The sequence below is a fragment of the Balearica regulorum genome, chromosome 21, assembly GCF_011004875.1.
Source record: "Balearica regulorum gibbericeps isolate bBalReg1 chromosome 21, bBalReg1.pri, whole genome shotgun sequence".
Classification (NCBI taxonomy): Eukaryota; Metazoa; Chordata; class Aves; order Gruiformes; family Gruidae; genus Balearica; species Balearica regulorum.
In genome coordinates, this window is record NC_046204.1 from 3,454,322 (window position 1) to 3,467,343 (window position 13,022).

At 44.2% G+C, this 13,022-nt stretch overlaps 1 protein-coding gene across 1 annotated transcript; it reads right to left on the reverse strand.

The window, feature by feature from the left end:
• Nucleotides 1-4,098: 4,098 nt before the first annotated feature.
• On the reverse strand, nt 4,099-12,959 carry LOC142604708 (putative pleckstrin homology domain-containing family N member 1). The gene is made up of 11 exons (XM_075773077.1): nt 12,588-12,959; nt 11,291-11,369; nt 10,629-10,775; nt 9,695-9,781; nt 8,486-8,558; nt 7,695-7,831; nt 6,229-6,375; nt 5,884-5,970; nt 5,655-5,730; nt 5,151-5,227; nt 4,099-4,375 (listed from the first exon to the last, which is right to left on the reverse strand). The coding sequence occupies exons 1-11, from the start codon at nt 12,674-12,676 to the stop codon at nt 4,301-4,303; spliced, it is 1,074 nt and encodes a 357-aa protein (XP_075629192.1). The 5' UTR covers nt 12,677-12,959; the 3' UTR covers nt 4,099-4,300.
• Nucleotides 12,960-13,022: the final 63 nt, after the last annotated feature.

Consider the following 13,022-nt stretch of genomic DNA (forward strand, 5'->3'; position numbering starts at 1 on the left):
CAGAACTCTGGCTATTTCAGCAGTGTACCCCCAACCAAACTCTTCTGTCATTGAATTTTAGATTGGTGCACTTGCACTTTTTTTCCTTTTTTATGCAAGGAGCTTAATGTTTCCTGGCTGCTGGCTAGACCAGCTTTTCAAACTCACTTTTTTACGCTCTACCAAAGTAGCAGGAAACTGTGGCTGACAATTTTTTTGTGTTCCTGACGACGGCGGCGAAGCAGCAACATTTTGGGAAAAAAAAAATAAAAAAAATTCAACAGAGCTTGCTATTTGAGGAATGGTTGATTGGAGTGTCTTGTGGAAGTCTGTGCCTCTGGCAACATGCAGCAAATCTTGGTGAGGTGTACAAGACTTTCTGGGCTGTGGGTGTTGAATAGCCGCCACTATTGCCAGTTAATATTGAAACATGATGAACAGAGCCATATTATTCATTGGAAATTTGCACAGTGGCCTTTTGGGTTTCTATATGCCTGCCTTGAAGAACATTTCCACTTCCTGCCTACCTAATCACCTGACTTTATGGCTGCTTATTGATGGGAAAAGCAACCAATTTCCTGACTTCTTAAAGCTCCAATTCAGAGGGAAAAACCCAAAGTGTGAATCATTTAAGCCCTGGAGAATTTCAGTAAAAGAGCTGTTCTTTGCATCAAAGGAAATGAAAGCTATTGGCTCAGAACAGTGAGCTTGTAAGAAAACACTATATTTAAGTTTCCATTCAGAAAGAACAATAGCTTTATTTTATCAATGTGCAATTACTGCAATATTTGAATCAGATCTTGGCTGAATTTTCAGCTCAAATCCCACACTTTATGGGGTTTTTCAGGTTCTGATTTGAACTTCAGCTTTTTCTCTGTATATGGACTGTAGGTTGAAAAAGGCTTCTCCCTCAAATCATTTACATCTAATTAAATGTCTGTAACAATATTTTTTTTTGCTTGAATCTCTTTTCAAAGGAGAAAATAAAATATCCCTGAAAAATATCCCAAAGTTTCTAGAGGCTAATCTAGAAGCAACTTTAGAAATACCATGTTTCAGTAATGTTATTGTCTCATATATGTCAAATATGATATATGGTGAAATGTACAAAAAAAAAAAAAACAAACAAAAAAAAGTTCCTTGACAGTGCTAACAAAAAGGCAAATATGTAGTCTCCAAAATGACAACATCAAATTATGGCTTAACTGAGGATCTAATATGTCTTACACTATGCGTAGGTGAAGCTTAAAAGGTGTATTTCGTGTTTATGGAAAAAAAAACCCAATTTTTTGTGGGACAGTTGATAGCACTTAGTCCTTGTTTTATTAGGGGTTGTCTAGCACTTATCTTAAACTTGTCTTTGAGTTGTCCTACGAACTGAAGAATCTAATTGTAAAAAAAGTTCTTGAGCTGCCAGCGATAAGTAAAGACGTGTTGCCATTTAGTGGGAGTCTTTCCTAGATATTTATTTCATCATATCGGTCTGGGGCATGTTTGCCTTCACCAGCAACCTTAATGCTGTCCCTGACTTCACACGCTGGAGTCCATCCCGGAGGTAAGGATGTGGATCACCCCGTTACGGCCCCGGCTGGGCATCAGGGCTGGGGATGGAGCTGGGTTTGTGCCGCTGCTGCAGCCGCCCAGCAGCCAAGGACAGAGGGAGCTGCTCCTCCAAGGGCCGCATCTCTTCCCCGTCGGGAAATGCCACCAGCCCCGGCTCTGGGGTAGCTGGCGGTGTCCGTCTTTGGCCGTAAGAGAAGCAGCTCTCAGGTGGTGTCTTTGGTGGGGTTGGATGTGGGGGTGTCTGTCTGTCAGGCTGAGGTCGTCTCTGCACCCCTTCTGCTCCATGCAGGCAGGCTGCCGGACTCCGAGGGCTCAGCGCAGAACCCTGACAGCATTTTGCAGGGTTTGCGTGGCTGTTAACCCGTCTTGTGTGGCCAGCGCTGCTGCCTCTGCTCGTGGAGGAAATAGTAGATAAAAATAGCGTTGCACACGGATGTGTCCTGCTGCAGCCTGCATGTGAATGAGGACTCTGAAAAGCAGATAGCACTTAACTAAGAAATTTCTGGCACGGTTCTGTTTATAACAGGTGGAAGAAGTCTCCTACGTGCTGAAAAGTGTGCCTTTTCATTCTGCGTTCCGTTCTACTCGAGACAGCCTCACAAGCTGCCGGGGGTGTTGAGTGTCGCAGACCTGGTCGGTGAAAACTTTCACCATCTTAAGAGCCAGCTCTTTTAGCACAAGTGCTTTACTAATGCTTAGAAAGGGAGCGTTGGCATAGATGACACCGTTATCAAATTTTAAGAAGCTGTAATGCAACGTGGTTTGTGATTTCTTAGAAGCTGACGTCACCCGGCTGCGCCTGAGGCTGCCTTGCCACCCCTGGCGAAGGGGAGAATAGAAATTGGCCTTCAGGAGGGAAACCTCCCACTGCTCCGAGTTCTGGGATCTTCTGGTGCCTAGCTCTGATGTTAGAACCAAATTTAGCAGCTTTTCTCTGAGTAAGGTATGTTATTTTCCTGATGCCAGATCCAGTGTTACCATTTAGCATTTTGTGCTTCTAACCTGGATCTGTATTTCCGAATTTTGACTTCTGAAATGAAAAAGGTATGATGGCAAAATCGCAGAGCATGGAAATGACACCTAGCAGAGGAGAGGAGTTATTTTTCTGTCTTTGGTTTTGCGCACCTTCTCCAAAAGATTAATAAAAAAATTCTTCTCGACCAACGGTTCTTCAGGATTTTCTCTATGTGTAAATGTTTAAGAAACTTCACGCTGTTAAGACAGTTTTAAACTTTGTTTAAAAGAACTGTTGATGCTTAGAAGTGGCTTGCTGCTCAGAATCAGATAAACACCTTCCCCCACACTTTTAGGAAACGTGGGGTGGCAGTTGGGAGCGTAAGGTGATACCCTTTTATATAGTCATTCACTTACACAAATACTCATCAGGGGGTTTGGGGCCCCAGGGAGCTCTGGGGGTTTCTTCATCTTTCAGCTGCAAAAAAGCGTGGAGGAGTAACAGGATACGAGAAGTGCCCGAGGTACAGAAACAGCTTTTCTCATACCAGGGGTTTTGCTCAAACAGAAGGATACATGCAGGTAGTGTTTTCTCACGTTTCTGCTCACGTTTCCTGCAAAGTATTAGTGTTTTGAAACCGAAGAAGTCAAAACACTTATTTTCACTGGACTTCCTGTACTTAATTTGTTTTGTCTCCTTTCCCAAGGAAAGGGAAATTAAGCCATTGTGTGATTACACATCTCTCTTTCCAAATAACTTCTCAACTTAGGGCCTAGTTTCAGCCCAACCATGCAGAGGTGTTCAGGTCTTAAAAGCATCAGAAAAGGAGACTCATAAGTTATGGTGCTTGTGGGCGTACATTTCTTAGATTTTTTTTTTATTTTCTTCTAAAATTGTGGATTTTTTTTTCCCCCAAAGTAGATGAATCTGTCTGTTTTCTTGATTTACATGTGGCCGGTGTAGGCTGCATAAAGGAAAAATTGGGACAGAGCAGGGACCATGGGACCACACAAAACTTGTTCAGGTGACTGCAGCTATACCACGGATGCAGCCTGGATGATTAACCTACAGGTAACTGAGAATTTCTGTTTGAAATTAAATGCTGTGTTGTTTTGGTTCATAGCACTGTTTCCTTTTCAGTGCTACATATATGTAGAGTGGGGAGAAAATTCTTCAGGCGTTCAAAATCCAAATGAAATCCTTTGAAATCATCAAAATGAATAGATTTGATTCAACCTGGAGGTTTTGGGGCTGTTCTTGGAGAGTAGAAGACAGCAATGATTATTTGGGGAAACAGGTTTTGGTTTGTGAAAACTTCCAGGATTAACATTTTTTCCTTGATTTGGGCAGGGGAAAAAAAATCTATAGAAATGGGACTGTTCCCCATCAAGAGTTGCACTGTGCCTGCCATTTCAAAGGCAGGCAACGACTCTCCAAACCAACAGTTACTTGAATGCTGCTTTCTACCCATGGTTTCGGCTCAGGTAAACGGGTTTTATTTGTTGTATTTACACAGTATTTTACAATGTTTCTGATAAGAATAAGGCAATAAATATAGTCAGGAAGTTGAGAAAGATTTTTTCCTTGAGGCATATGTACAGCTGAAGTCAGAATCACAGCATCCTACATAGATCGCAAAACAGCAGCCGGTGGAGAATGGTTCATGTGCAGACCCTTATTCACCTCTCAGTCTGAAAGAAGCTTGGTTTCCAATTTCTTTTCTATTCTTGCTCATTCTTGCAGCTCTTCACTTTCTGTTGGGATCGCATTCAACATACCTTCTTGTCACTGCATGCAAATGTCCTACTGACATTTCCAGGATTTCTGAGGGACGATTGGTGGTGGCTGGAGAGTCAGCGTATCAAGGATTTTCTCTGGCTGCAACATATTTTCAGCATGTGAATATCCTAACTCTGCCAAGAATTTACATGCTAGATAAACATAGCCATGCTCGACTATAGAATAACCATATTCATTAATAAATACTCAGAGCCCAACATCTCTTCTGCTTTTAAAACATCTGTTCCTGATTCACCTTTCTCTCCTCTGAGCCCAGGCAGGGTTATCCACTGGGTAAGGTGTGCTGTATGTGCTGGCCAACAAAAAAATCATTGACTTTGAAAACTAGGACGTGGGTAAGGTCCTATTTTGAAGAACCTAGCTGGGACTAACTCCTGTTTACATGGGTATAACCTCCAGGGAACCAGGCTGGTAGTGCAATCATGGGTGTTTTAGGAGGTAGTGTGACATAATGTGTCTCCCTAGCTTCACGAAGTAGAGTCCAATGACCTGCCGCCTCCCCTCGGTAGTTCTGCTTATTTCTGTATGTAATTTCCATTGAAATCGGTGCAAGTTGAGTGCTTAGGCTATTCACTCCTAGAGTAGGTAGGTGTTTTGCCTAAGAGGACCCAAATTCAACCCCTGCTGACAGAGTGTGTTGCTTTTTTTAAATACCCACTGATATTTTACTGGACAAATGGATGAGTCTTAGCAGGAGAAAGATAGGCTTGAAGACACCTCCCTACTCAGGTGAGTCTTTTGTGGAAAAGGAGAAGAAAGTTGGGAGGTTGATTCATCTTAGGTGAGTCTATGGCTGGGAAAATCTCAGGCCTGGAAAGAGATATTGCTGCAGTAAAGTTCTCTGAAAAAATACCTTCTGGAGGTAGAAGAGGCATTTTTCATAATCCTCTGCTGTGGAACAGGTGATAAGGATTGGTTCTGTCAGGCTTCCTGCAAGAAGGGAACAGTTTGGTGGTGGAAGGGCATGCAAAGTTTGCCATGACACACAGTTTATTAGCCTATGGCAAGGAAAGTCACAGGGACTGTGACGACTTCACAAGGTAATCCATCCTCAAGGCAAGCCGGAGCACCGGTATTGCTCAGTTTCTCATTGGAATCACAAAATGGTTGAGGTTGGAAGGGACCTCTGGAGGTCACCTTGACCAACCCTCCTGCTCAAGCATGGCCACCCAGAGTCGGTTGCCCAGGACCACGTCCAGGTCACTTTTGGGTATCTCTAAGGTTGGAGACTCCCCAACCTCTTTGAGCAACCTGTCTCAGTGCTCAGTCACCCTCACAGTAAAAAACTGTTTCTCTGTCTTCAGACAGAACCTCCTGTGTTTCATTGCTCTCATCTTTTTTTTTTCCTGTTACATACCGGTAATTTCAAACTGTAACCTCCCCAGCATAGCGGATTTCTCCTTTGCCTGGATTCCAGCTAGGGGGAGTTTTCCCTTGAAAGAAGAAAAGAAAAAAAGGTGCTTTTCCTTCGGCTCCTCCTTTTTCTCCTTGCTATTCAGACATTTGCATCACCCAAAGCTGCTCGCTAGCTCCAGCTCCTTTTAGTTCTTCACTTTTTCGACCATTTCCAGTATTTCCTCTGTTACCTTGTATGTGACTGCAGTTCTGTCCTTGTCCACAGAGAGGAAAAGTAGATCTTCTGGAAACAGGATCAGCAGTCTTTCCTCAGAGTCCTGTGGAAAAGAGGCATCTTGGAGACAGCAAAAACATTCAGTAACTTCCACTCAGTGGCGCTCAGTCAAAGGCAGAATATGAAGTTTAATGACTATGACAATAAACCCAAACTTGGAACTGCCTGCAGCACCCAGTCAGAAGCAGCTTTCAGAAATACAACTGCATTTCCTTTTGTCTCTTAAATACTGCGAGACTTTGACCTGATTAGCCTTTTTTTTTCCCCCCATTATTTTCTTTAAGCAACGGTTGTACATTACCCCCATGCAGCCACTCGCCACTTGCACCATGGTCAAATACTGTATCCTTCCCAGATGCTGAATAGGTTTTCCTTCCCACTTCAGAATGGTGTTACACAACAGATGTCTCATCAGCTCCTTTTTCTTCCACTGTTCATCACACGGCACCTTTTTTTTTGAGACAGAGCAAAAAGATAAAATTACAAGTGTGATGTTTTTTCAGGATAATAGGGTGGTAAAAGAAAGGTATTTAGGATATATGCTTGGAAATTAGGAAAACCCATGACAAAGTTCCTAGTTTGCTGTAGGTTTCCCATCTACTTTAACAAAATCATGTGTACAGTGGTTTCATGAGCAGCAGCTGAGACAACCAAACAGCTTTAGCTATTAAAAGGGAGGGGTCTCATTTTCCTTCTCCCCGTCAGACGTTGTTTGAGACACTGGTTTGATCTGAATTAGAATTTCATCTTAGTTCAAAGCACTTTGGGCTTGGCATTCAAGTCCCTTTCTTAGGGGATATTTTCCTTTTCCTTCAAAGCAGTGCTGCCCAGCTAACAGGGGAGCGGGGCTCGGTGTGGGCTCACCGCACGCATGGCTGTGCTGAGTCCTGGATGGATTGCTGCAACCTGTATCGCATCCTTAGCTCAGGACCGCCTGGGCCAACTGCTGTAAAATCAGCTTGTGTCCACTAGCTGCACCCAAGTACATGAACTGTAGGGAACATCAGAAATCAGCAGCTCTTAGGGATGGGTGGTCTGGGGGGTACTTTCTCCCCCCAAAGTGAAGTCAGGCGTGCTGTTAGCCACAGCTAAGGTACAGCGCGGCCAGACAGTCTGTGCCATGCTGGACATCGAGGACAGCAGAGTGGGCGTTTAAAAAAAGGGGAAACCTTAGCAGAACCGTTAGTAAATAACACTAGGGAGGGGGGAAAGACAAGGTGGCTTTCCAGTTGACCCCTACCCTTTAGGAATCGGAGCGTACCACCACATGGGCAAAGGCTTTGGGAGGACTCATTGCGTGTCTGTCTGTGAACTCCCTGGGGCACAGCGGTACGTGGGTGTTTCCAGTGGCAGTGTCATCCTGCCATCTGGTGACCCTTGGGGATGGTGCAGCGTGTCGCTTGTGCGACAGGCGGCATGTGCCAGAGTTAAGTATTTTCTGACTGTAACTAAGAGGAAATTTAATTTTTTAAAAAATTTAAAATTTAATTAATTTTAATTTTTTTTTTTACTAGTATAGTAGTTACATCCCAGGAACAAAAATGATTAATAATTTTTCTAAAATCTCTCACGAGCACAGAGCAGCAGTTGCAAATTTGTGCGTAGCAAGTTTCCTTGCTGTAGCCTAGAACAGCACCCCCAGGTAACGCTACTGTTCCTTTCCACCCTGCATTCTAAAAATCCCTGAAAAACCCTGTCTACATTCAAAGCTGCCACTGTTCCCCATTTTCATCCCATTCTCTTTACGTCTCTTCTGCATCGACTCACCAGAAAGGAGATGTTGTTGTTGGGACTCATTGGGCAGTGAGCGTTTGCCACCTTGATTTGGCGCTGGAGGTGTTGAACCCATGCGTTGAAATCAGCTGAATTCTGGCAGCAGATGAGCCTGGATTCTATCATGGACCCTGTGCAAAGAGACAGACAGCCCCTGGGGCTGAGGCAGGGCGGTTGCGATCTGCCTTTGAGCCTAGCGGGTGAATTCTGGGTGCTGCCCCTCTGCTCTGTCGTTCGTTATCTCCACAGCCGTATTCCACCTGTGCTTTGATAGCTCATGATGAAACAAGCTCGTGTTTGGGTTTCGTTGTTCCTGATGGCAGCTACCGGCTTGGCGCTGGGACAGTTAGGTAGCTTCCTGGTTCTACGTGAAGACGTCAGCGTTTAAGTAGAAAATTAGAGTAAAGGTGACCCTATAATTCATATTGCCTTGCACGTGAGGAATTCTAGTTAACCCTAAGGCGTTCTTCGTTTAAGGCTGTGCACCAGTTGTGTCCACCTGTAAAAACTAAGATTCCGGATTCCATCCATCTAACTACGTCTCATCCCTCTGTGCACCTATAGCATATGCTGCATGTGAGGGTCCAGTCCAGACAGGCAGAGCATATTCTCCCGCATGGCTAACTGTTGGAGAGGAGGCATGTCCCTTTTTCAGTGGCCCTCCGCATGGCTACATAACCCCTCTCATCTTCTAGCCACGTAAGCCAATCTTTGAAGGCTAGATCGTGGGTATCACTGCTTTGTGACTATCACAGGCTCCTTCAGGAACTGCAGAACAGGCTTACCAGAAATTTCAAATGTGTGGCTGATTGCACTCACAATCTCTCTCAGACGCATCCCAGCAAGAGGAAGGAGACCCTGGCACGGTAGGGAATTGTGTTAGAAATTGGTTGGTAACAACAACAACTCTGTATCCCACTGTGGTCTCTCTGATGTATAGTGGAATGCTTTTCTGCAAGCCAGGCTAAAGAATTTCCCATCCTTCAAACCTTTGACTTTAAGGAAGTCTGCGTGGGGTGGCATTCAGCTCGTTGTCTGAAGACATAGGAAATCTGCGGTTTATTCATGTTTCCCTACCTGTAAAATGACCATCCTCCTTCACAAAGTGCTCAGAGATCAGGGGTGAGCTCCACCAATAGACCAAGGCAGGTGTTGAAAAGTACTTTGTGTGAACCAGATGGAATTTCATCTGCCTTGCAGCCTCCCCCTCTTTAATTCCTGCCCCATGCCCCAAACCACGTTAGAAGACTACACTCATGTTCAGGACAAAAGGGGCCCTAGTTTGCTTTTTGGATCCTGTATTTCATAAACGGATCACTTCTTTTCTGTGGCCTCTTACACCACCAATCTTAACTGATGGAGGGACTTAGATTTTTATAGACTCAATGTTATATGGATCAAGGACCTTCTTTCTGTAGTTAGAAAGTTTCCTAGTTTGGCGCTCTCTCTCACATTTAAGATGCACAGACATATATCAAAGACAACCATGAGGAGACACTGCCGTGCTGAAGGCAGCTCTTCTGGCTATGTCTCTCCTTGGCTGCTCCCCGATACACCTTTCCTGACTCTCTCTCCTGTAATCTCCTGTTCTTGTGACCTTCTTTCGATACCTCCTGGTTGATGCTTGTTCACTCGTACAGAATTGCAGTCCCTCTCTGTGAGTAAACAAATTAAGTGATAAGAGGCCAGCTGACATAGATCCTAGAAGTAGGCATATATGTGGAAACTGGCACTTCTGCTTCAATCCCTGGAGCAGATTTTCTTCCCTGAAAAATGCTGAAAAATGGAGAATTGTGAGCTACTGTGCTAGAAAACATGCCAAAGCTCCACTGAACTCAAGTGAAACATCTCTGTCTTGGCTGATGGGACCTGCTTGTGTCTGCTCCGTCCCGAGCCTTCCTCCTGGCATGTATGTGCCAGAGATATGAGCAAAGAGATATTTAGGAAATCTTGAATATGAATATGGATAAAACAAAGGGATTTTTATGCTTTACCTCATAAACCAATGCCTTCTTTGTACGGTCCACTGAAAGAATCAGCAAGTGGAAGGAGGACAGCACAAGGTAGCATTCACACATGTCCTGTTGAAATAAGATCAATTATAGCTTTCCTCCAAAATGTTTCAAAAAAATTTTTTAAAAAGGAAATGATATTTTTTCAAGCCTCTTCACCTTCCCTTCCTTTCTGCTGCTGTGGTGCTTGGTGCCTCTTTATGTACAGACAGCACTGATAGGCTGTCATGATTAGTGACTCGTTGGTAACGAGCTAAGCAGGGTTTAACTGTCGGACCGTCTTGCACTAGGTCACAGTTTGGGTGAAGCTTTATGCCAGTACTTTGTAATTTTATATCGTCTTTCCGTAGATGGTCTCTATGTGCTCCCTGAGCGCTAGGAACCAGACCAGACAGGGAGGTTTTATGTGTGCATACAGCCAGATAAACGGCGATGCGCAGTTAGAGAGGCGTGAATCCCTGACAAGGTTAGACTAGAGCTCACTTCCCTCTTCTGACCTCATCAAAACCAGGGTGATGGCAATCACACTGCCTTAGTTTTATCAGTCACCTCCAGTAGCTGTGGAGACGGCTCAATTGTTACACATACAAATTTGCAACCGTAATAACCAGTCCTTATCTCTCCGGGGAAAAGAATACAAGAAACTCCTGACAAAAAGGACGTTTTTGTTTCCTGGGGGAATGAATGACAACATTCATGCTGCTCAAGGAAGCGGCTATGAAATCCATTCAGCTTTTACTGGCACTGGTGAAAAAACTTGAACATATTAGCACTAACTCTTGAAAAATGTCAGGAGAAATTGTAACTTTAGTCAAGCACTGAGATTTGGCAGTTTTTTGGACAGGGTGTACGAAATCCATATTTGCCCCCACTTTATCCCTTGCATGTTACTCAGTGGTTGTAAGAGGATGATTACCTCTGTGCAATAACTTCGCAGAAAAACCAGGGAGGACCAAATAATTTCCCCAAGAGAGTGGATGCTCATCCCTTCCCAGCCGCTGATAGGCTGCGTGATCACCACGTCTGCTAGTTCCTCCTGTGTCCTTCCCCACAGCGCTTCTGTCTGGAGCAAACAAACGTTAGCATGCATTTCTTCTTCTAATCTTACCAGGAATATCCTATGAAGTAAGGCAATTAGAGGTGGGAAAATGGAAACGAGAGCCAAAGAGTAATGATTTATAACACTAGCTAAAAAAGAGAGAAGGGGTGGTTTTGCAGCCCAGACAGTGGGAGATTTGGATATTGACTGTATATGTGAATTTGCATAAATTGCTTCCCCTCTCTCTGAGCATCTTCTCTCAACGATAGTGATAAAACATGGTCCTAGGGGAAAAAAAAAACCCCACAACTGACTTGTGATGAGAAACTTTTTTGCATGTGAATTTGTAGAACAAAAGCTGAAAACCAGAGAGAACTGCTGGTTATCGCCTTTCAGAGCAAAGGGCATGACGTAGCCTCTGGCACTTTAATGGGATACTGCCTCAGGATAATGCCGTGGTGGGTGAGATAAATAGGCCCATGATTTCTTCTTTGATTCTACATACAAGTCTTTGCTTGCACGACCCTGCGCATACTCACATCTCCTGTTTCTGCTAGGATTGCAAGGTCCTTGGAATGGAGGGATGCCTCGCTCTGGCCTTCTGAGTTGGACCACATTCTGAAACGGAAGAGAATATAGAAAGGCATAGAAAGGCACTTATATGTGTTGCATTTAAAAAAAAAAAGAGAGAGAGAGAAATTAATTCTCAGCAAACAAAGAAATGCATGGACTTGTGACATAAATTTGATGTATTTTAGAATATGTTATTTTCAACAGGATTATTGGGTGGTAACAGCTCAGTGACGTCTAGAGAAAAAGAAATGCAGCAGATGCAGAATCAGAAAGCAGGCATGTCAAGGAATAATGCACCTGAACTGGGGAACGTACCGCTAAACGTCCCCTCACATTAAGCAGAGACTACGTCCTAAATTCAACACAGCACTTAGACTCCTAATTTTCTACTGGTGTTATATAGAAAAGAGTGTAGGGATGATGAAGGCACTCTCAGTGCACCTGCCTTAACGGACAAGGAAGGAATAACACCATTTTTTGGAATATGGTGAAATTATGGAAGGCAATGTCTAATGTAGCTCGACACTTGGCCTGAAGTAAAGAACGCTGGAGTGGTACGGTAACAGTCTTCACATATGTAAAAGACCACTTTACATACAGGGGAACAATTTTTTCTTTTTGTCTGTGGCACATAAGATAGAGACAATGGCCTAACCTGCATTAAAGGTTAGCTATGAGGAAGAAAAAAGTGGCTTGCCTGGGACATTGCAGAACCTTCATCACCGGAGGTTTTCAAGGACAGACTTGCATCTGTCAAGCAAGATTTAGGAAGAGCTGAGGCAGCTCCAGAGGTGGAAGCAGGACTAAAGACCTCCTGAGCTTCTTTTCAGGTCTCCGATCTGTCTCTGAGGTGTGACAGTCTGATTGAAAACATTCATTTCTGACAAAACACGCGCAGTGCTTGCCAGAGCCCCAGCAGTTAGATGTGACTGCCTGCCCGAAACAGAGAGTCATGCCCATGGCAGGAAGGAATGTTTCCACCTTTGGTTTCTCAAATGCTGATGCTCTGTCTTAAAAGACTGCGACACCTGGGCAGGCATATTGAGGAGAAGCAAGCAGGCTCTACTTAGCAGATTAGACGAATCTGACACTTAGTGTTACTGTAAATTCTGGCTAGAAAAAGGGAAGAGAAAGCTTTTCTTTAAGGGAGTCATATTTGGAAAGCAAATAAAGCCATTGAGTTTCAGTCTCAAGCATGAAATGTCTTTCTGTTTGAGCAGAACTGATCGGCTTGTTTTACATGCCCCCAAAATTGCTACCTACCTGGTCCTGTCTGTCTTCAGCAGCTCCACCTCATCCTGGCCTGTTCCTGCAGACCCAGCCTTTCTGGCGCTCAGGCTGCAGCATCCCATGCTTGGTCACTGGCTCCCCGGTCCACAGATGCTTGCTTCAAACTGATGCTGCAGCCACAGAACCACATGGATGCATCTGAACTACGGTCGATTAGCGTAAGCACCGGAGGGGAAGGAAACACGCATGTGCCCTTCAACTTACTGCTCATTTAAATTCCTCTTGGGTTACAAGCAGCAGCATCTGAGATGTAAAAGCATTTCCTGTTGGTTTTGAACATCTCTCCCTTCCTCCCCGTCTTCTTGGTCCCCCAAGCGTCGTTGCTTCCTGCTGAGATGGTGGCCTGATACAATAAGTACGTGCTGCTGCTTGGTCATCACCTCAACCAAATGAAAACTGAAAGAGAGT

Coding starts and splice junctions, on each gene's coding strand:
- LOC142604708 (XM_075773077.1), bottom strand. CDS start 12,676: ATGGGATGCTGCAGCCTGAGCGCCAGAAAGGCTGGGTCTGCAGGAACA. Junction 10,776..11,290: donor TCCTAGCAGAAACAGGAGAT/GTGAGTATGCGC, acceptor TGTTTGCTCCAG/ACAGAAGCGCTGTGGGGAAG. Junction 5,731..5,883: donor GAACTGCAGTCACATACAAG/GTAACAGAGGAA, acceptor TCTTCTTTCAAG/GGAAAACTCCCCCTAGCTGG.